Source organism: Euwallacea similis, chromosome 7 (assembly GCF_039881205.1).
Source record: "Euwallacea similis isolate ESF13 chromosome 7, ESF131.1, whole genome shotgun sequence".
NCBI classification, from domain to species: Eukaryota; Metazoa; Arthropoda; class Insecta; order Coleoptera; family Curculionidae; genus Euwallacea; species Euwallacea similis.
The window spans coordinates 4,667,826-4,692,571 of record NC_089615.1 but is presented as its reverse complement, the minus strand read 5'-3'; the positions used below and the strand labels follow the sequence as shown (position 1 = coordinate 4,692,571).

Here is a 24,746-nt window from a genome sequence, read left to right as displayed (position 1 = left end):
ATGTTTCCTACCGCCATTCTAATCTCGTAAACAGGACGTAATAGTAAACTGCCAAGGGAGGCTGCAAATTATGCATGAAGACCTGGACCGGGATAACTTCAGATACACGTGCTATATAGCGTTTTCGAAGAATGGAAGTATGCAATTTTAATAACTTCTCGGGAGAATTCGCCTGGCAATTGGATGAGTCTTGAGGAGACTTTCAATCAAGACCGACCCAAGGAGTTTAAATATTACCGAGAATTTATCAGTAATCAATGCGAGCATTCCGATAGTAGAAAAATGGTCTTTGCGTAGGGTGAGGTTTTTAAGTACCTAACTACGAAGTCTCCAGGAGAATTATTCCGCCATTGTGCTCTAAATAAACGCATTGTATTTTAATGAAGTTTCTCGATTGAGTAGGTACGGCTATTATTAAGAAATATTTGTCTAGTACAGGTACTGGGAATAACTACTAAGGCAAGCAACAATGACATACATGAACCATTGTGCATTTGAACCAGTCTTTATGGGGATTAGTGGTGCCAGAGGAGCTGGGTTGAATTCATTAGCTTCGATATTATTAACAGTGACATCTATATAAAATCGTCTCTATTGGAATCTCATCAGATCCTCACCAGAACAAGACGTTAAACAACTGAAACAATGAATTCATATTGTACAGGGTGACTCAAAATTATTGCGCAAATATTTTAACGGTATACATCTAAGAATATGACAAAAAAATCAATCTAACATAGGCACGAAAACGTTTGGTTACCAAGGTACGGGGTGTCAAGTTGTAAATTTAATTTATGCCTCCATATCAGTTTTCCCTGGGATTTTCAATCGAAAAGCTCGGAGTCAAACTCGATTGACTGCCCTTGGCTCCAGCTCTTAATATTGCAAAAGTGATTTAGTCTTTTCCAGCGGCCCTGAGGTTTCTTAGCTTCCGCTCGCACAATTTAATTCTAAGACTTTGTACTGAACAATTTATAAAAATGAACTGTTTGACTTTAGGTCTAGGCAAATGCTTCGAATTTATGTCATTTCCTAGCGCCTTTCCTCGATTCTAATTGCGAGTATGCAGGATGTAAATGAAATAGGGGATATTTTAAGGATTGATTCTACATTACAAAATATGAATGTCTGGTATAAATATGGGTCTACAAAATTCTTCTAAGGAATCTACGGCCCTTCGAATGGAGACCCCAAGAAATGCGGGATGACGTGCGGAACAGGGGGAGCTACATTTACTTAACATATTCCTGTATCTTTTAACTTTTATGACAATTTGGCATTATATATGATTTCTTGTCTAAAATTACATAGAAAAGATACCCTTGATAAATCGTTGTAGGACGAACCGTTTAAGAGATACATATGTCGCTTTAAAGGAAACGCCGCAAGATAAGAAGCTGAAATTGGGTAATGCTCGAAAGTTTTTGTGGATTCATGTTTATACCAACATTTCTTTATATCTTCCAATGTAAAATCAGTCGTTAAAATATGTCCTCTATTTCATTTACACTCTGTAGGTTATCGTTGTCACTGATCCACGAACCATCACCAACACTAAATTCCTTCAAGGTACAACAAGCAAAGTCCTCAAGAGACACAACAAATGGAAAATACATGTAACAAAGTTCCGGTAAACAAGCCGGTACAATCAACAAGTGCTTTGCTTTATCTGAATTATCTGAAATGGTTTAAGTAATACATATATTGTGATCGCTGGCATCACGCAGTGGTACCGTTGATTCGTTCTTATTTAGAAATGGAAGGGAAAAATCTATTACCTATGGATTGCGATTTATTTATGTGGCGCTAAAATGAAAAATTGATCAAATTATTTTTCACAAACATTTCACACTCTTCTAATTCAATAGTCACCCACACAGCCGATTGGATGAAGAGTCCTTTGTACTCCTTCAATGGGTGGCACTTCAAACTTATTATTCGATGTTTATGGTAGTTTCCGAAACGAAGGTACTTTTTCCGGTGAGGTGGTTACTTAAGTGCGCAAACAAAGGAATCCCAAGCAAATGGATGTCATCATTGAGCACGTTCGTAATAGTTTGTTAATTTAATAGCCGTGGCGCCGGCATATAAGCATTTTCCAAACATACATAACTTGATGTCTAGACGCCGTCGATGTAATTTTTAGGGCATATTATTAGCGTACGGTGGGACAAGGCTGAAGCTTAATTGGTTTCCTCGATTTGTCTTCAGTTAGCGTAATACTCACCTAAACTTGAACCAGAACCAAACCATTTTGTACCATTTATCGGCGACTAAAAACCGAAAATGTCATGTAGTAAACTGCCGTGGCGCCTAAATTATTGCATAACCAACAGAACAATAACCACAACACCACTTTTATACGATCACTTAAGCCGACGTCAGTTAAATGAACCCGTCAACGCAATTATTAATAACTTATTACGCCAATTTTGCAATTTGTGATGGCCTATTGTGTGCATATAATTCAATTTAATGTTGCGTGGTTTAGACGGTAAGAGCTGGATTCCGATAGCTACGTTCTTAGCTATATAAAGTACCGGTCATTTTGATGGCCTGGATCAGCTCTATCAGCCTGCGTTGGACGGGTCGCTCTTTCAGTTTCCGCGATATGGCTTTACTTTCATTTATTTGATTTTGAAAATGCCTTGAAATTAAGATTCTTCAGATTGTACTTTTAAGGGTCTAGATCCTCAATAGAAGTATCCAGGGCCGCACATTTATCGATTAGAGCAATAAAAATTACTTCAAAAGTTTAGAATTTTTGCAGAAAATTTCCAAAACGGCGGGAAATAATCTATTTTATCCACTTTTCAAATTTTAAGCGTCGCTCTGTTGAGAACCCGAATCATTAAAACGCACAAATTGATTGGTTCGATGACCTCTATATACTATTATGAGCTGGGATAGATTTAGTTATACAGGGTGTCCCTAAATATCATGTACACACGAAAGAGGATCATTCTTTAGCTTATTTCATGACTAAAAGTTCAATAAACATAGGTCCGCAAACGTCTCGTTAGATATCCACAGGGTGTTTAAATTTGCGATATCTCCCAAAGCTAAAAGAAATGATTACACGAACTTGAATTTCGAAAGAGAATTACAATATAGCACCTTAAACGTTAAGTCTTTGTCACCGCCTGTTGGATGAGGCTACAGAGCGCAGTTGGGAGGGGGGATTTGTTGTGAAATTGATGGTACCGATGCAGCATAGAAAAGTCTACGAAGGAAAAATAATATTTCTGTAGATAATGAATGCATATTTCTGTAAGGAGCTGCATGCACATATCCTTGTTTTCAAGTGTTTTCAATCAGGCTTGGATGCTTTCAAACCGACTGCAACTTCTCAATTAGATTCGGTCATTTATAATCGCGCAAGATCGCGCCTTTGTGGGTAGGTGTTTTAAAAATACTTAAGATCTGATAAAGGAAATAAAAATTCAAATTACCTGCCAGAAGTGAAGGGGAAAAAATAAAGGCCGAAGACAGCCCGTTGACACCATGGAAATATATGAGCCGTAAAGTGATATCGGAGATCGGAATCCGTTCAAAATGTCTCCCAAAGCCCGGCTTTCTCGGAAACAAAAAGTAACTAATTTCACCGGTCAGAATTCTATACGTCTCCTGATTTCAGATAACTCCATCCTCAGGCACCGGAGCGTTATTCTATCGCGTTTAATCGCGTTTTTATCGGGTCAAGTATCTGCCATAAAATTTTTCGATGTCGCTCTTTCACGGTTCCATTCAGGTCTCCCATACGGCCTTTAATAATAATGGGTTGCAGACGAGACTGGCGGAGATTTCCATCGATTAGTGGGATTTCATCTACACCAACCTCTGTGCTGAACAGAAAATTAGAATTAAAAATGTTGGAATGGGAATAGTTTGCATATCGAAATGGCAGAAAATGTTACCACATCGGTTTGATTAAACCATTAATAGTATCCGAATACGCCACGAGAAGCTTCTAGCATCATTATCATAAACATTAGTTGGAAAGAAACTCCTCACATGCGGGCGTAGACTTAGAAATCTCAAAAAAGGTGCAGTTGCAGAAATCTTCGCTGCAATGCTTAGATTAGCTGTGGCCTAGCTATTAGCTCAGAGTCAAACCTCAAACTCGATTGAGAGTGGAGTTAGATTAGAAAAGGGGGTACGTGGAGTGCAAGGAACTCTGAGATTTCGTTCGTTTAAATGGGTATTATTCATGCCGGATTATTCTTTATTAGCAACAAATAAGAATTTTGCAACGGAATTTAACAATGAAATGAAATGTTGTCCAGTGGCTACATGGGGGGCTTGGCTTTGCGTGTGACCAAAGACGCAAAGAAATAGCGGTGAATTTATGTTACACTCGTACTCTGGCATTGTGATTGTAAACTGAGTTATGTGCGCATGGAAAGTAATAATTAAAGCAGTCTGGTTAGTTAAGCGATAATTATTAGAAAAATCCCACTTAATAACACACAGCGCTTGTTTTGCGTAATGTGTGGCATTTGTTCCTTACACCTTCTTGCACGATTTAATCAGGCAAACCACGGAGAAATTCCGCTTCCCTCGATATCCAATATCGAACCACAGTCATAAGTTTAATCACCTCACGACTTTTGATAAGACTTATATGGTATACAATTTCAGCGCCACGGTTAATCCTCATTAAGTCTGGCCTAATACCTCGTGAGGGTTTTATCTGCTAAATTAAATATTAACAATACTATTTTATTGAGCCCGAAAAGTAAACGTGTGTTTATTAACAATTTCAGCCTAATTCCGCGTTTTTCTTTTTTTGATGAATGACTAGGACATGTGCGAAATTGATTTATTAGCCACAAAAAGTTGAGACTCGGTTACAAGTTATACTACGCAATAACTGAAATATTGCTGGCGAAATTTAAAATCCAAAACGACTCAGATGATCGTTTTATCGAAAACATCGAGTTTTTCCATCATTTCGATGTAAGACCAAATTCCCTTACCGAAACTTGAAGAACGTTTTCGACTATTCAAAAGCAAAAAGTGGTTAAAATTTGAAAGAAAAACATCAAAAGAACAATATTTAATCAATTATGCTTCGAGCCCCTTCTTAAGTGATTTCTACACTGTCTTGTTTTTTGGCGTCGATGCCACGAGATGGTTGATGTCTTGACGAATTGTGTTCCAAGCCATCGCTGGCTCGTGCCGGAGAACTTCCAATCTCTGCAAAGGTTTTGAACAATGTCTTTATTTTTAAGACAGATACTGGCCTGGCCGGATAAGTGGGCATTCGATCTGCTGAATAAATGAAGGATATGTTGTTCAACTACCCGAATATGAACGCAACGTTGGATGTTCATATTGCCCTAAATCAACACCAACTGGGGCCTTCCAGTCTTTCCGAGTCTTTCCAGAGAAAATTAGATATTGTAGCGTTCTCCAAGTTTGCGGTTGTTTTTTAAATGAAAATGTTTAGAAATCTGAAATTTTGTTGCTAATTTTTGATAATACTCCCACTACATAGTTAAATATCAGTTTCATTTAATTTTTCTTCTGCAACTTAATTTTCATTATGCAATTGTTTGAAATGATAGTATAAAGCCAACGCCAAATCCAAAGAGCAGCTTCTTTAATAAATACCTTGCTACGACAAAAAATCGAGTAATTTGCCTTTATAAATTATTTTTCCCATGTTTGTCACGCTACAACTACTTTTCTATACGAAACAGGTGAGATTTTTTATATTAATTTATATACCGGTGCATTGAGACCACACAGGGACACCGGTTGCAGAGTTTGCTAGAGCTTTTTATCGGAATCAAGAGGGAGGCTATGACCTCCCACAGGGAGATTGAGGTCCAAAAACAGTAGAAGAAACACTAGGCGAAAGCAGTCATTAGAGAATTGCTGAGCTCGTTCGACCGGACATTCCAACCATACCGTCAGGAGAGCCGCAGTGACCGGTTGAAGCTTAAACAGTCATTTAGAATGAGCATTCCAAAGAGAGAGAAATTTAAAGTGGAACTTCTTCAGACGCTTTCGGACAATAATCATGTTTGGTAAACTTGAAATGACCACTCGAGAGGAAGCCAGACAAAGAGCGAAACGATTTACATCTTTTCCGAGAGTCGAGTATTTCTAGGAACTCTCTGTCGAATCAGAATGAGCTCGAAACTCATCCAGGAATGCAGAGACGCGTGGCCAGGCAGAGTTCCCAATCACGCTTCAACGTACCTGAACCATGTCTTAGCATTAACACTTAACACGTGCGAAAGTGTCTACCGCACTCGATTACTGATTGAACTTCACTTCACATCCTTTAACCAACTGCAATCAACGTAAAGTATCACGTAGTGATCACAGGATCACAGTAATCGGTAAAGCATCACTTGCCGCACTTGTTGGGTAAGTAACCATTAGGCACTCAAGATGCACTCAATTGGTGTATATATAAGTGTAAGAGATGTTGGGCAGCGTTTGCCGCTGAGTATACCTTGCTGTAAAAATCGGTTCGGCCCTTTTACGGAAACCAGGTTAGCCCTAAATTTCGTTTCTAAAGTTGGTACTGCGGGTCAGTTTAGAACTGTGCAGAAATTCCTATGACTCGAACGAACTTTCCGCTGCAATCAATTTAATTCGACAATTACCTAACGTGCACATTCCGCTCCGTAAGATTAATCAAACTGTTCAACCGCGAATCGCATATTTGTTAACGCATATTTTTAGAAGTTCTTAATTGCATTCGCTTGCTTATGAACTAACGTCAAAGGCCATAGTTCGCCTTCAATCGGAATATTTCCACTTTTTAGGAATCGAATTTTAAGGATGGATTTTGGCGACCCGATGCGCCCATCCCGTCCAATTTGACCCGTGCTATCGAATTTCGTGGGTGGATCGTTGCGGAAGAGGCTTTATAGACAAAGAAAACAAGTGGCGCCATCTGGCCGGTGGGTGGCAGGTTTTCTTTTTTTCCACCCACCGGTGCATCTCCTCGATTGATCGGTCTAAGTGCACGCCTTTGATTTTCCATTAATAAACAGCTGCGTACCTGAGGTTTTTGCCGGAGAGAGTTAATGAATGTAATAGTAGGCGCCACCGCTCTCGTCGGCGGTAAATTAATTGGGTTCTAAATCAGGTGGTCGGTCAGGAAGCTTGATTTCCTATTCTATTTACAGGATTTACGACTGCTTGTTAATCTGTCGAAAATTTATCAACAAACATGGTTACATGACAATTCCTTGCTACTTGATCAGGTATTCATCAGGCTGAGCGCGGAATAAGTAATTCGGATCTCTCAAAATTGAGATTTCCCCAATTTAGCGGTACTAGCAAACAAAATTCTTTTTGGTTATAAAATGAATTCGGTTGCGAGCCAAATATTTATAGGTTTGTTTTGAATTACATGTGGCGCCAGCAAAACTATTTTTAACTTGCATTGTTTTTTATTCACTAATAACGGCGGCTTCGAAATCTCCGCTTTAGTAATAAACGTCTGCCTAGTTCAAAGAAGGGTTATTTGTGAGGTGTTAAAGCCCGGATTTGAGCGGATTAAATAAATATCGAATTCCGGTGGCTTTAACTGCCGACGCTTAATACCAATACCCGATAGATAAATATGCCGTTAACTTGGTTGAAGTGACCCGAGAGGAGCTCACACATTTGTTTATGAATCTTGAGGAGTTATGAATGTTGAATCGGGATATATACACGAATGCGTGGATAGTGATTGTATATATAGTAACAATCGGGTCGACGAAGTGGGAGATTTAAAATCTAACGTAGATGCTAGTGATAGGACGTCCTAGCGTCACTTCTCATAGAAACCAGAACAATTTACACAATGATAAGATACTTTAAGCGCAAACATTAGCTAATGAATAGAACGAAATATCCAGACACAGTTTCCTAACTCAAAATATTACTATAATTCACGAGGAGCTAGAGTTGCTAGCTGGCTAGCCCTACCTTGATGTCGCAGCTTGCAGAGCTGGCTCCAAGTATACTAGAAAGAACAGGAACACCGATCAGGTTTCCCAATAATCGTTTTTAGAGAAGTGGCAGAAGTGGATAAAACAAAAAGTGTATCTGCTTCAGATTTAAATTGTAGTCAAAGGTAACATTGTAAAGTGTAAAAATGATGTAACCAGCAACTCGGAAAGCCCTTGCAGAGCTACAGCTACAGTTTCTTTGATAAGCTACGAAACTTTCTTGATGATTGGGCAGGCTAGAGGACTCCCGCAGAACGATATTTCACTGAGCAATTCTTGAGTTCAAAACAAAAGTAAAGTCGATAACCACTCTTAAAACAATGTAGCTTCCAAACCTTACAACTTACTAAATCTTCTTATCCCTTACTCGAAAGCTCACAATTTCCTCTATAAGCTCTGTAATACTAATAATGATCAAGCTGCCTTCACAGAGCAAAATTTTACAGTGTGAGTAAGAGTTTCGGTTTAGTTCTAACCAATGTTAAAAGCATAGATCTCCGACGATGTAAAAATTCCAATCTCATCACAGAAAATGGTAGATAAATATGGTTTTAGTAAATAGGATTTCTTAGTAAAATTATGATCATTAGGAAATTTCAACCTCAATTAAAATTTAATGACAATTCTATAGATTTATACCTATTAATATATGTAGGTGTGTAAAAGCTTTGATTTCAAATGGTGCTGAGACTGATGATGACAAGACAGGAATTCGGGAACATCACTGGTGCTTACTGATCACATCTGTGTGTTGTATTGTTGAAACTTCTTCTAACTGCGATTTTTCGAAAATTTATACCAAATCATTATTCCTAGATTCAAGCTGTAAATTTGATCTTAGTCCTTTTTCATTGATAATATTCTAAAATTTCTTCGTATACCAGCCATGACGCCTATAAACAATCCATTAGCCGGAGATAATAAAAGTGCACATAAACTTTTACATTATGAAGAATTCCATTCGTGAGATACATAAATTGCGTTTCCACTCTGTAAAAGTCGCATGATTTATTAGCCTGGTGGCAAAACTGTCCACAAAACCCGGGAACTATTTCTACTATGTCATACTTACGGGCAATTCCTGCGAGAAATGCACATTTTTCTTACATTACAGCAGTAGAGAGCTTCAATAACAAATCACACGTTAAGTTATCATGCTGTTTCAGACTAAATCAAGGAAAGAAATGAGCAAGACTAGCAATAGATTGGTCCACATTCCTATATGCATCCTATCTCCAAAGAAACAATTTAAATTCTAGAGGCTTTCAGGATACTTAGGTGGATGAAGTCGGATCGAAGATGTGCTCGGTTAATTACCGAATCCAATCCAATGATGGATTAGATTCGGTACTTTTAACAATAAATAAGTAAATTTTCTATGTATACGCAGTCGGCCTAAATCAAGTAGACGCAGTCAATGAAGTTTATGTTTCTCCAATCTCTTGATCTGGTCAACAATGTAATATCTCCAAGTTTAAGTAGCAACACCTGTGCAAGTATCCCACGCCCGTATCTAGCGACTGAAGCATCGTGCGCTACGATTGGCGGCAGAGCTCCCGGAAATACCCGAACGAGAACCTTTGACTCACTGAAGTATGCGAGAATGGACAAATTGCACCGTGATTCTTTTTTTAAATTGATGTGAAAAATTTCAAAGTTTAATTTGTCCTTACTCATTCTAACTTAAATGAAACTGAAAGTTTCTTATCAGTTCCGGACAAAGTCACGGAAAAAAATTAATCGTAAAAGTAAGAGACGAGCGCATAACGGATAATAAGTCATCAGCAATGTTCAAAATTAGTAGGGACTGTTGCCGTTTATTCATCATGCAAGTATTCCCTACTACAGGGTGATCTATACATGTAGTAAAATTGCACTTAACATACCGGCTAGTAATTATATAATTGCAGTTTTACACATTCGAATCGCGTTTGAATCTGTGGACTCCTTAAGGTCGTAAATCGTGCCACAAGTTACGTAATCGTTCGAGAGCAAATTCCGAGATTAGCCGCATTTAAAGAAAATTGTTTATCGGTGTAATTGTTGCCGCATAATTATTGTTATCGGCCGAAGAACGGTACTCACTTATATCTCCTGGGCAAGTCTTGCAACACCTTCCTGGAAGTACCACTGGTTCGTCGCAGGACGGTACCGGGCATTGGTTTTTAATGCTGTAGCACTGTACTCTAGCGACAATCCTCTTCTTTTTTTGAAACTGAAAATGGGGACTTAATTAGGAATTCCGACGAAATAAGCACTGAAGTAGATTTCGAGTTGTCTAGAAGCTACAGCCCTGCCTTACCATTTATAAAGGGATTTAGAGAACAAGTCTGCGGAAAGGGGAGGATGTGTAAGTTTGACTTTAGCGTAGAGCCGTAATGCACAAATTCTCATTTCACCTCTAATGGGTAAATGAGACATTTTTTTATCTATCGCGGAGAATTTGTTATGGCTTAATTACTAAAGTAGGCTAATAAAATAAAAGCGAGATATATCAGATTATCACCTGTAGCGAAATTAGGAAACGTCGTATTTTTAACTTTATCTCAATATTTGCGTTGTTTGCAAATTAAAATCATAAATATCAACTCACTATTTTCGTAAAAATTCTCAAGGGCTCTTTTAAGGTTACAACATGACGGCTCTTCCATTCACTTCATCTTCCGCTTATTCGCTATTTATCGCCTCAATTTTGCCACTAATTAATAATTAAATTTATTGGCTAATGAAAATTTGTCTAGGCAGGAATATTATTAAATATATTATGGTTATTTAAAATATTAAAATTGGTGTAATTTGTCGAAGCTGGAAAGTAGCGAAACTAGTAGTGATGATTTAATTATATCAACAGTGTGAGAATCGAGATTCGAGCTGGGAGAGGAAAATGTAAAATTTTCCCATATGGATATGTAGCTTTTTTTAGTGCTTATAATAAAGCTTTAATTAGTGTTCGAATTGTGTGTGTGAAAATTTTAGTAACACAATAGAAGTAATTTAAGTCGCGGAAAATGTCCCAATAGGTTAGCTGCCTTCAAATTTTGCCTACGAGAAGTTATAAAAAATGAGTATTATAAGAAATTTGTTAACCAAAAAAATAAATTTTGAACCTCAGAAAATGGGGAATATTTTTAAAAATCAAAAACCACCTTCAATATCGATAAAAATCACAAAATTAGAGATTTATTTGTTTTTAGAAATAAGAAATATATAAGTTCCCTTCGTAGGGTTGATGATTAGGAATGAAGCTTTATAACAATTTTGTAGTATATTTTTTCATTTCCAAAATAGTCTTTTTTCAAATTTAGTCTGCAGAAAAAACTAGAACAAAAACGTATACAAAGATAAATTAGTTTTTGCACTTTTCAGATTCACAAATTTACATTTTAGGAGCATTTCGGGCGTCTTTTCACTCTGTCAATAAATTCCAACCTGCCAACAGAGGATGACACCAGATATTTTGCTTATCACAATCAATGAAATGCATTCGCGATACAGACTTTACACAGCTCAGATCACAATTCAATCAAAATTCAATGGAACCCATCAACGATCTATTATATGGTGTTCTACTTTTTCCGAAAATCGCAGATGTCGTCCTGTAGGCGAAAGGTCACGGGTCGCGACCCATAACGAAGTTAGGTGTAGATGGGGGCGTAAAGGTAGAGGTCAGTGGTGTCGTCGACCTGCAACTGTTTTATAAGATGCGCCGTGATTGGGCCGTGATCTACCGGCATCTGTTTTGGTTGTGCGGCAGCCGCCCACCTGAATGATTTCGCGACTTATGCAGCCTCCTCTGATGTCGCAACCGCTCATTAAACTGTGCCGAATTATGATAAATCTCGTTTCGGACCGTTACGTCCATTTGGGTGTCGTGTTGTAAGGTCAGGCATTATGTCATAAAGATTAGGTTTAAAAGGAGTCTTTTTTGAATCTTTCTTATATGTCGCTTTAACACTTGCGCAAGCTATAATAGCTATTTGCCTAACAAGTGCGGAAAGTGATAGTTTCAAATAATTTTGGAAAATTACTAGATATTGGGGTTATTGGGTGCTGGGAGTTATCAATGAAGGCAGTTTGTGGAAAAATACCATGGAAGAATCAGCATCCATAGAACGGTGTATATAACGTGAATTGAGGCATCCGACGATTACAAAAAATATAAGAAAAATAGTTATAGAAATGAAAAAAGTCCCTAATATTTGTCTCATAATGTTGCAGTATAGTGTGATTAAATAATTATTGGTTGTATTTGTGGACTGCGTCAGAATTTTATGAGAAAACATTGCGATTTTCATAGAAATAGCCTTGCAAATTGAACACTAGTAGGAAAAAGTTGATACTGAAGTCAATCGCAGCAGCTAAATACGACGCATTCCTATAAGCTCAGACGAGACCGACGTAGAATTTCAAAACAAATTAATGAATAATGCAAAAGCATTCATTTTCGCGTAAAACCAACAAAGATGGTGTTAAATGCGGCAGCAAATATATGCATTTCAGGTTGCAATTCTTTCGCGAAAAGTGCGGGTACTCACCGGAACGCATTTGCATCTCATGCAAGCCAATATCCCAATTGGTGGGCCCAAATCAGGGGTCCAGATGGCACCCAGCTCTCTAACCCTCTTGTCAAAGACGCATTCTGCAAACAAAGAAAAAATCAATTTAGTTCCATGTAGCTCGAATGTAGAGATTATTTCATCGAAAACTTCTCCACTCCCCATAATCTCGATTCATCACATGACATTTAAAACTCTTAAGGGGGATGCTGTAATGCGCACAAGGGCACTCTCTAAGATTAGGTCAAATCAAGTTTTCGTTGAAAGACCCAGTAAGTATATCACAAATATTGCGCAGATCTAGTTACTACAGGTAGACTACAATCTTGAAAAAAGCGTGGAACCAGTTTATGCCCCAGAGAGTGGTTTCTTTGACCACCGTGAAGCTGATACATCCAAGGATGTATGTGCGACAAGAAAATTATTATTTCGCCTAAGATGGCGATATTCAAAGGACGAGGCAGGACAGGTCCTCCGTATAAGAAGAATTACACCATTTACATGAATAATTGCGTCATTACCTTGCGCTTTTTTTAAATCCATTGATATCGGGAATTTTGTTTTCCAAGCCGAGAATCAACATGTTATGCATCGATACAAATTAAAGTACTTTTGATTATTTTATTTTTAGGATTATGTTAGCACTCAAATTATCTACACAATTCCTCAATGTTTAAATGTTTCTGTATTTTCGATACAATTCCTACATTCTCTTCATCCGACCAAACGACTGGTGTCTTTGAAGCTGAATTGTTGAATCGAGCTTTAAATTGGATCACCTAAATCCGATTCGCATAAATTTTGATGTTCATAAGAAATGAATTGCTCTCACAATAACAACTATCTGATACAAACAAATTCTTTACTTCTATTCGTATATACGAGACCAGAGTCTGGCAGATGGCTCTCAAGCTGTGATTCAACAATTCAACCAAAAACCTACCGTGGATAACCGAATACAGGTCCAGAACAGCCAAATTTAGACTCTGAGAAAAGAAATCGGAGCTATTTGAAAGGAATCTAAGAACCAGTCGATCAAATCCTAAAAAACACTGCTGAAGTTTCGCACCCGAAAAGCAACAGATCGGATTCAGTTTCAGGAAACTTAAAAACGGCAAAGCTTAACAGAGAAACGTCGCTGGAGCTGTTCAGGCGTCAATTTGAGGTAGCTGCGTTCGCAAATCACTGGATTGAATGCGGAAAAAATACTGAATTAGTTATGAAATTTCCGAGGGAAACTCTGAAAATCCTTTAAAACAGCTTAAAGGCGAAGCAAAGAGATTGCCTCTTGTTTGTCTATGTATTGGAATTGGGATATACATGTATCAAAGCCAACTGAATCGTAGGATGCAAGAACCATCGGAGTCCCTACAGGAATTAGGAGGAAAATGATCACGACGATTTGCATATCCGCAAAGCCCGGAAGAGTTTCTCACTCAAATTAATGTACAAAACTTTACCGATGGTGCAAAACGTGGTAAAATATGGGCAATTTGAGGAAACTGAAATCAGGGGCGTACTGTTCGAATTTAGAAAACTTTTGATATTCTACAGGGCGCAACCCCTAAGTATTTTTTAACTTTATTATTTAAGCCTTTTCGCATCCCTCCGAATAACGTTATTCACTGGTCAAAATATAATAAAAATCCGAAATCATTACACTGCAATTTCATACATATTTTCCAACATATTCGTACATTTATTTACATTTCAACACACTTTCAAGACGTTTTCTTAATTTCCACACCACGTTTGCGTAAATATTCCAGTAATAAATAATCAAATCTACTGCAGACCACATGGAGACGGCGAGTCTAGAGCGGTGCAGTTGCAGTTAGGTAAGGTCAAACTGAAATTACCATCTGAAAGGCGGCATTATTGTCGTAGGACAATAATATACACATACATACCAATTAGAAAATTTGCACGGCCACATGACAGGCTAAATTTATAATTATCTGCGCTTACCACCAGTTAAGTTTAGACTTTGAGAGTTGCCTTGCGTCATGTAAGTTGTAGCGAAACGAAAATATCGAACGTAATTTACCGACTATGTTTGAAATTGTGATCTAACGAATTAAGAAGATCATTTAATATGAAGAAATTGAAAAACACTTTAATGGAGAGTTTCGTAGTTGGTGGATGTTCGTGAAATATCTTTTGCGGGGACCTCCAGCTGTTTTAAATTGAGAATGTTGATTACTCGACGAGGGAAATAATCGGACTGGCTAAAAATGTTCTATAAACTGAATTAGTAGTATATTACAAATATTGCTATATCTACTCTGGGAACAGTCGTCATCCCACGTGCCTCTTCTAACGCGGACTTCTGACGTCTGTTTTTTCTGCTCTGTCAGCTAGAAAGAACAATTAATTCCTTAATATATTTCTCTATAGTTTTATCTTTATCAATTTTCGAGTAACTTAAGATTTTATTGAGTAAAATTTTTGGGAATCTATTCCTTTATGTTTGGAATATTAATATTCTATTTTTTGACGTCAAACATTGCGTAAATTGTTTTATTTTGTTAGTTGTTAGGAGCAATTTGAGAAATCAAACAAACCTAGAACCATTCGGTTATTGTGTAATGTGAATCTTTAAGACACCATGATTTCACAGTTTTTGGAAGACTTTTTTGTAAGCAGAATTTTTTTTACCTAACACATCGGACTGACGGTTTGGATAGATTACCATACCTTCGCCTAACCAACCTCATCCTGTAATTCCCAATCTTCCATTATTAGAAAGCGAAGCCGGTTCTGACATTACACTATCTGATAAAAGTATTTCTTCCGTGTGTGTAATTAATGCTAGAAAACGACCTAGTTGCATCCAGCCTAAGGAAATGGACATATGGGTTCAGCAAAGCAGAAGCATCTTTGAATAATTCATGTTTTTTACTGGATACTGGGAATTTTTTTTAATATTCCAGGGACGTATTCAACAATTTTCTTGTGTTACATAGCACCCATTTTAGATATGAAACGGTTGGCAAACTTAAAAAAAAAACACATTTTACCTTTAAACGACCTTCTTATCTAACTGAAATGTATAAAAAGATTTAGGTAAGTGTCATTAACTGAGACATACTTAAGATTATTGTTTATCTAAATGAATGTTATCTAATTCCAGATGTGTACCAAATTAGAACGTTTTTGAGCGATGATTGTAGTGAGTTATAATCCATACATAGGCATTACTTGTGGTTTTTTTCTCGTTTCCTCATTGTCATATCGAATCTTTTAAAGAAACCGCTTGAATGGGTTAGACTGATCAATAAAGTAAATCCAATAAAAAGCAAACAGCAATCAAATGTCACATTAAATTGCTATTTATTCGTTTAATAACTTGTATTTGTCTACCTGGTAGGCAATAAATTAGCCTATTTGTTGTTTTAATCGACTTTGCCGGATTTGTTGTGTCTCTGTTTCGTAATTACCGACAACCACACACCGCTAAGTGGGCACGAGATCTTTAAAAATCAATATTTCGTGTGGGTATATAAAGGTGTACGATTTTCATCGAGGCCATATTTCGTAAACAGCGTTCTTGCATCTCCTGGGAAATAAGTTTAAATTGACTAAAACAACATGCGTCTCATGTGACAAATGCAAAGACTCTCGTGGGGATAAATGTTTTCTCGGCTTTGATTTTAAAGACAAAAAAATAACGAATATAACAAGAATTCTTGAAATTGCATCGTCGGCTTTAGTAGGCAAACAACTTCTGTATTTGGATAAGTTTACTCGGCAAAGCACAATTCAATTTCTATATAAGTTTCGTCAAGGGACTCGTGCTTGTTTTCATGTATTTATACTTTCGGAAAATCACAAAGTATGCGAGAATATGTAGCGGCTTGTTTTGTTGTCATTTCTTTAAAGATATATAATAGATAGGCCACATAATAAAGTTAGCATATAAAGCGATCAAGTCATCGACATTCCCCTTTGATCATTTACAAATAGATACTAACCAAAAGTTTTGCGTTTGTAGATAAGCTAATTTTTTCTAGTATTTTTAATTATACATACAACTCGAAACTGCTTAAATTTCTATCTCAAGTCTGAGCCTATTCACTATTTTGTTCTATATCAATGCTCTACATGCTTCAATATGAAATGTTCGACAATATCTCACCTCAACTATAATAACTCTAGTCTCAACAATAACTGCGAGACAATTTACTTGCGCTGCGAACAGCGCATGTATTTCTATAAATAGTAGCAAAAAAGGAGCTAAATGGGGAAAAAAATTATTTATTGTGGGTATTCCCCACAACTTGCAAAAACTTTGGGTGTTACTTAAGTCTCTAAGCACTATAAATTTCTTGCCAATTTGTACTTGCACATAGACAACCATTTGAAGGTTTTGAAATCCACCTGAGGCGTCATGATCAAAATTCCAGTTTAATTAATTATAAACATTGAAAAAACGAAATGCGGTTGACATTAGAAGCACTTCGTAACATAATACCACCAGATCACAAAAAAGCTACCGCAACCCGAAAAAACCTGAACTTTAACGCTAATAAGAAAGGAATCGTTTTTAATGTATGAAAACAACCACACCACTGGCTCATCTCTGGAAATGCTGCAAGGTCGATATAAATATCAATAATTCAAAGTAATCTCTCAAAATTGGCAAATTGTCGCCGGCCTCCTCTTTGATCTTTTGACACGGCTTTAAACTGAATCCAGAACGAGTCTGGATGGGAATTACGCTAGACGTTGCTAGGTATCGCCACTTCGGAATCCAGATGGGCCCCCCTTGAGATATATTAGTCACGTTACACGGTGCTTGGCGATGTTTCAATGCCACAGACGACGCACTCAGCTTGTAGGAAAGTCAATTGAACGTTTTTCCTTCACTGATGTTCAAAAAATTACTTGACAAGGTACAACTCATTCATGTTGGCTGCAAGGTTAGTCAGATGAAAGGGAAATTTCTCTCAATGAACATTTCGAGATAATACAACTTTTCCAGTCAGTTCAAGACCAAGCACAAAGCTTCCCGTGGACACCATCGAGAACGGATTGCTTTAATTTAACGAGGAAACATTAATTAAGACGAATCAGACGTTATCAGACATACGACTAATTAATTAATTCACATAAACAAAATATACACATGCTAATTAGTAAAGTAGACGTCGAGTCGTGAGCGTTCGTCGGTCCTTAATTTTATGGTCGGAATTATAGGTTTTACAAGTGCAAATACGAGGCAAAATAAAAAGGATCTAGTTTATATTCTGCAAACTCGATCAGCAGATTTCTGTTTAACATATAATCTAGGAGATTTTCCACACAATTTTCAGAAAAGGTACGGTAACATTTTTATTGATTAATGTTTGCTTTAGATCGATTTAAATGGCGCTTAGAGTTTGTTGTAAGTAAACAACGACGTTGGCATGTGGTATGTGTTTGATTTTAATTTTATTGCAGGTATATAGTTCCAAGCTTATGAGAAAAAAAGGTAAACAAATTTGCTAAAAATGTATACAATGGCAATGTCCGAAACAGTTCTAATTTTTTCCCGCTCCTAAGAGGAATTTTCGAAAAGTTGCAGTCATTTACTCGAGTATTGCTCGCCCTTGGGTTTTACCTAGGGGCAGAAGCCAAAAGAATAAAAAACTAGTAAGGGAAACCAAGTTCTATTTAAAGTATTTCTTTGGAAAAACATTTATGCATAGAAGAGAAATATTGAATATTTCATTTTTCTTTTAATAATAGTTAAAAATGTTATATTTAAGCGTCTTTACGTTCTACCTCAGAGCTCGTTTTCTCCCCTCAAAAAAAAAGAGCGATGTGATAATGAGCATAATACATGCAGACACTCTGTGTCAAGTCATTGCCGTTGAAAGTAGACATTTTTTCTAATTTTTTAGGCATGTATTTTTTCAAGTATTTCAACCGCGTCTAGTCTACTTCTGGATTCCGCCAAAACAGGGCAAGGAGAAAATTTATCTGAGGAAAAAAATTATCTCCAGAAAATCGTAAACATTCCATAGCCAGAAGTTGCAGGATTTTGATTTCTTTTTTCACAGAGAATGAATTTTTTTAAATATTATTGTTAACACCGACTGTCGTACATGGGTTTACTAAAGAGCCCCCTTATTTCGGTTCCAATTCGAAGATTTAGAGCGTTATTGTGCCTATAAAGCAAAAAATATCGCATTCATTCATTTACTTAAAAATTCGTCTGTTCGAATCATCCTTTAAATGGCCACCCTGTAGAAAGGTAAAAATGATCATGCAAAATTGGACGGATATGAGTTTTTTTTTAACGAATTTAAGAAAACTTATAATGCGGTGTAGTGTTTCTTACAGTTCTGCTTTGAACCGGCGCTCATTTAAAATTCGCAGGTTTTATACTTCTTAACGAAAAAGAAGTTTGGAAAACTTTTTATCCCTACTAAAACCTCAACAGTATTTTCTAAATTTGCTTCATTATCATCTTAAAAAAGAACTCTTCCTCATTGATTCTAGAGCAAAAACATATTCACAAAGCACCTCTAGCATCCTAATAAAATAAAAAAAAAAAGTCTGAAAATCGATGTGCTAGTTAAAAACGACTTGCTGATGCCATCTTCCGAACAAATCCATCATATTTACGGCATAATGCGATCCTAATGTGATTCTGTTAGGAATGAAGGCGGTGTTCATGAATATAAAGATATTCATGTTATGATTTCATCATGATTTATCTGATTTAAATGTACCATTTCAGATGACATCATCAGCTGTTGATGTGTAATATATCAATTGTAGATTTGATGGAGTTTGTACTTATTCCATTTTTCAAGTTTTTTAAATATTCGCTTAAGTTTTTTGTTGTCCACAACAATTAAAATGAATCGTTAAACTTTTATGGTTCTAGCCAGGCACGCAGTCATCGATGATTAAAAGTGTACTACTCGGGCCCATTAGAGATTTGCATAACTTTGCCAAAAAAAAGCAGGAATACATTTTATTGAATGTTAATAGTCTGTCTAGGTGTTCCGCATTATGGAATATTAAGCACCAAACCGGACAAGTTTTGCATAGACGGAGCAAATATTTTTCATCAAATTTATACTATCTAGAGCATACTATTCGGAGGTTCAATTGAATAAATAAGTGCAAGAATCCACAAAATTAATTGCCTAGAAATAGGAATTTTTCCTGATTTTTTTTCTTTTCTAAGGAGATAACAGATTCTACACCGATGAGCCTGTGGGTGTCTAAAAATCCATGCTGAAGAGTTCAAGATCGATAAAAAACTGAAACCATTGTTATAAAATTAAAACTAGCAAATCTCGCAGACTGAAAGAAAATCTTTATATCATATTTAATTATAAACACCTGTATGATTATACGGGGGTGTGCATAATTTAGAACTGCAAATCTCGTTATGAATATCGTCTAGTGCTGGGGTATGACCACCAAGAGGTTCGTATGTGTTGAAAGTCTCCATTTGACTTTGGACTAAAGTTGGTAGACGTAATGCAAATCACACAACCACTACAATACGGTAAATAATTAATTGGAAACAATTGTGATGATTGAAACGAGATTTTCGCTTGTTTAGAATAGTGTAGGTATATCAAACAAGCCGCACAATAGAATGCTATTGAATATATAAATTTACTCTAAGGTTGAGTTTGAGCTATAAGAAAAATAAATTGAAAAATCCTGAACTGTTCAAATTGCACCAAACCATAAAAAATGTGATATTTAACAACAGTACCATGTTATTTACCATGGAAATCACTGCAAATTATACTAAGTACGTTAAATCATACGTCACACTTCTTATGTGGATTCAATATTGTGTAATTTAAACTAGTTTGCGTGTACGAAGTAATTTGCACTAAATTGGTAAACTAGGGTGTCGACGTCCAATTTGGAATAAAGTACATACCTGTGTGTTTTCGTTTAACTGTCGGTTACGTGAAGTATGAGAAAAAATTAAACGGAAGAAACATGAAATTGTGGGTAAAATTAAAGTGCAATTAAGTCCAAGTCAAAGGATGATAGGCCTCTGGCCATGGAATCTGCAATCACTCTCTTCTCTACGTCGCGTAAAGTCTTCGATAAAATCATGTGAATTGGGAAAAACTGAACGCAGAATTGAACGTTTTTGCAACTTTTAGTCTAATTCTTCCAGTAGCCAGTTTAACTCCTTATACTGCAATTTTTAATTCGATATGGTGCTAACCCGAACTGGCCTATTCTGTTTGAACCCAAACTGAATAAAAAGCAACTTGAAATAACTTAAATCACCTTGAGAATGAGAGTTACTTATGGGTTACAATTTTCAATAATATTGCGGTAGCCAATTACCATCAAAGTGTGGTACGTTAATCTAGGTCAGTGCATAAAGCGTATGCATGTTTTGACTACGAACCTCTCCCAAAATGAATCGAAATTTTTCAAAATAACTACTTGCACTTTTCGTTTGCTCGTTTAAACCACTCGTAAACTCCAAGGATATCGATCTAAATTTAGCGAATGCAGACGAGCGCATTGCGTTTTATTTCGGGACACAAATATGCCAAAAATAAAATGCAATGCAGAATTGTTTCGAAACTACACATATTTTGGGTGATTGGGCTGACAAAAATATCAAGGAGATAAAATGGTAATAGGTAGGTAATGCTCCCCCAAAAAGAACAAAAGCTCTTAGTTTAGCCAGTTTTAAACCAGTTTTTTTATGTCCGCGGTGTACACGTTCAAAGGATATTGAATGGGATTATCGGCGATAGTGAGAGTGTTTACACGTTTTTCAGCATCACGCCACAGGATATGCAGCATTTATTACGTCCAAAGAAAACTGTTACGAACCCATACACAACCTGCCAATCTCATAATTTTACGATTCTAATATCCGTTTCGGGTTCTAGCGTTCCTTATCGAACCGTTGAATAACAGGTCGTTTAAGATAACAAGAAAAACACTGTTTTGCAGTTAATTTTTCTGGTGATTACTGGGCCAAAATCGATGTTTACAATGGGTTATCGAAAACCGCCTCCTGCATTCTGCAGTGCAACAATTTAATAGAATGAATGGCCTCACGAAACGAGATCAATAAACATATGACTGTTAAAGACAGATGTCCGTGTAATTTGGTAATCACCATATTGGCCACCATAAAAAGGCATATAGACCCGCCAACTTCAATACGAAAATGGACAAAGATTCTGTGAATAATGTTGCGTAATGCGACCGCCTTAAGGCCCACTATCGAATCGATAGTTTCACGATTATCCATCAGCGTAATTAAATCATTTCGATATATCTCACGTACAGATCTTTGATGAAAATTTCCATGTGATACTTCTTAAAAATAACAGTGAGCAATGGGTCGTTAATGGGAGTTGGATGTTTAGAAATGAGTCGGATCGGCACTTGATTTTTAATTCCAAAGGCACGGTCATACAGAGTGTCCAAGATTCAAGAGATAGGCTGAATTGCGAAGGTCGCGCAGTCTGGTAATCCACGAAATCCTGTTTCGAAATTTCACAGAAGAGAAAAAAAAAACAGTTCGGGGCGTTACTGAGTAAGGAAAAAACTACTAATTGCAGAAATAATGCGGGAATTAGCAAAATAGTAGCGTAGTATCAGTTAGATTTGATTCGAGAGTCCTGCAGCATCTGTGGTGAATTTAGTGACGTTGATACCTGTACTCAGTCAGCCTTAGCAAGTCTGGAATTCTGAGCCAACTTTTTAAATACTGTCCCCGAGGAAACCGCCGACTAGGAAAGCGCACCGCCCTTCCTGGCCTGCCGCCCCCACCAACCTCACCCCCCACAAGGCCGGTACTATTTGACTCGTGTGACCATTGTGGAATGCGAGAAAAACTCTCATTAGATGACGGACGATCTCTTGAGATGTTTAGACGTCGGGATACCCTTTCTAGTTATTAAATATCACTTTATGCAATAACATTAAAACGTTATCTTTTAAAAGTGCTCCCAGTGCTCTATTGCGCGATTTGAATGAAGCGAAAAGTTCTTGAATCAAGCTTGAATCAATTCAATCGAACCGCAGTCTTCATTATTTCGGACCTACCTACGTGAAGTGCCATGTTGCTAAGGGATAGTACAGACCAGACAGCTTTACGACAAATTTACCACATTTACAAACTGTGATTCCATAAACATTTTGCAATAAAAATTCATAGATATGTGTTAATGCACCGACTATAAACTCCAACACGTGCCATAAGCAGAGCAATTTAGCAACACAGATCCCATCAATCTCAATAGAAAGTGATCGTTATGATCCTGTTTAAATACCCACAAAATTTTCGAAACGAAGTAGCGAATTTTTGGCCCGAATCTTTTTGCGCTTTATACATTTGAGCAACAAGGTCGACATTTTTTATAATGTTTTCTTAGAGCTTTGCCGACAAATTTAACTCGGAATCTCTGTGACAATGTGAGAAATGCCCCGCAAAGCACCAAGAATGTAACAACGTTATGAGAATAAAAATGAAGAATAGGATGCAAGAGAAACGGACAAGGTCTCCCAGTTGACTTTATCTCTTAATGCGTATGTAAATAAATAATATGGTGTCTGCATAAACCGCATTATAGGTCTATAAAAATCCAACAGGACAAATTGTGGGCTCGTTTTCTTGCTTGAATGGCAGGCAATAAGAATTTCGCTACTTTGATCACTCAAAATTGCACATCTTTGAGTGATTTCGCTGAAGACCGACTGTGACGACGACAAGGTCAAAATTATCATAATTTTCGCTTGTTCTTTATTTATTAATATGTCATCGAGATGTGTGTTTACCAACGTCACAACTCTAGTGAATTCAATTATTATCGGTTGCAGTCACAATATTTTCGACTTTAAGACACGTTTCGGAACGAGCTTCGTTGCTGGAGATGCGTCAGAATTTCGCCGGCGGGCAAACACTTAATTTAATTCACCCGAAAGATAAATGATAAGACAATTGATAATGACAAAGGAAAATAAGTCTTAAATCTAAATTTATCTTTGAGGAATAATTTGTTAAAAGTAGTTTTCTGGGTAGCATTTAATGCACCAAGAAATCATGTCCAGCCGGTCCGGTTTAACATGACCATAGGAAGAAAACCTGCAAGAGCATTGTCTTTGTGATGCGAACCGTGGTTTTAGGAACAAAAATGACGCAAAAGAAAGTGAGAGCCTGATGCACTCACTTTAGGGCTTTAAAACCAATTCAACTAATTCGAATTAAATCCAGTCTTGGCATTTTAAGCCCGAAAAATTCAAAGAGAAATCGCCTCCATATACAGTAATAGCATGGGACATTTCAATTATTTACGTCAAATATGTGTTTATACGCACAATGATTTAAGAGCCGTATATTAGATCTTAATATTGTGACCAACATTTTTGCCGCTACACACAAGATAAATAATAATGTCTAAATTTTATTTTTAGAGTTGCAAAGCTATAAACTAACCGTGTTAGATTTACGATACGTGTTTCAAGTAGAAACCTAGAAACCAAAAAAAAGTGAGTAAGATACAAAATTTTGAAAAGCAGATAACATTATCACGGATTAAACGAATGCGAAAGAGAAATTAATTCATGAAAATTATTATTTTACAACAAACTCTCGCAATAATCGCTCTTTGAAACCCGCACTTGTAACATGAGCTGCATAAACATGGACTTTTAGAAATACCATCAAACACAATTTTAATCGTTGATAGAACGTAATTAAAATACATTAAACAACTCGCTGACATTGATAGGGAATTACAAATTGTTCCATTTAGAATTTAATGGCTTGAAATTCATGAGTATGGATGGATGTTCACGAGTCAAGGCTCCTGCATGAGGAAACCTTGAAATTGATTCCAATATTTGTACTTTTTGATCTTGCATATTGCTAAGAGTGAGATTAAGAGTTGCAACCATATTAGGCCACAATAGAATTATTTTTTTGAGTACACCCAAAACAGGAAATTTTGAAGATAATTTTTCAAAAAAAATCTTGACTTAGTTTCACTCAGTTTAGAAAAATTCTAATTTCCTTTGGTTCCTTTTCAGCCTCTTCAACATAGTACTTATTTACAGATAATTTTCCCAGAAAATCGGCCACTACTGTCAATTCCTAGTTAGCTTTTACTAAGTTCGAAAAATTTTAACTTCCTTGTTTTTAAATATAAAACTCCTTGATATGGTACTCATTTTCAGCTAATTTTCTTCAAAAAAGCGATTAACACAGCTAATTTTAACATAG

At 36.7% G+C, this 24,746-nt stretch overlaps 1 protein-coding gene across 3 annotated transcripts in view; it reads right to left on the bottom strand.

Moving 5' to 3' along the window:
• sog (short gastrulation) overlaps window positions 1-24,746 on the bottom strand; it is a 58,252-nt gene that overhangs the window by 8,765 nt on the left and 24,741 nt on the right. For all 3 annotated transcript variants that reach the window (XM_066392008.1, XM_066392010.1, XM_066392009.1), the window contains exons 2-3: window positions 12,500-12,603; window positions 10,050-10,179 (exon numbers count right to left, since the gene is read on the bottom strand). In XM_066392008.1, the coding sequence (XP_066248105.1) occupies window positions 10,050-10,179; window positions 12,500-12,603 (234 nt within the window). The remainder of the gene's footprint in view (window positions 1-10,049; window positions 10,180-12,499; window positions 12,604-24,746) is intronic.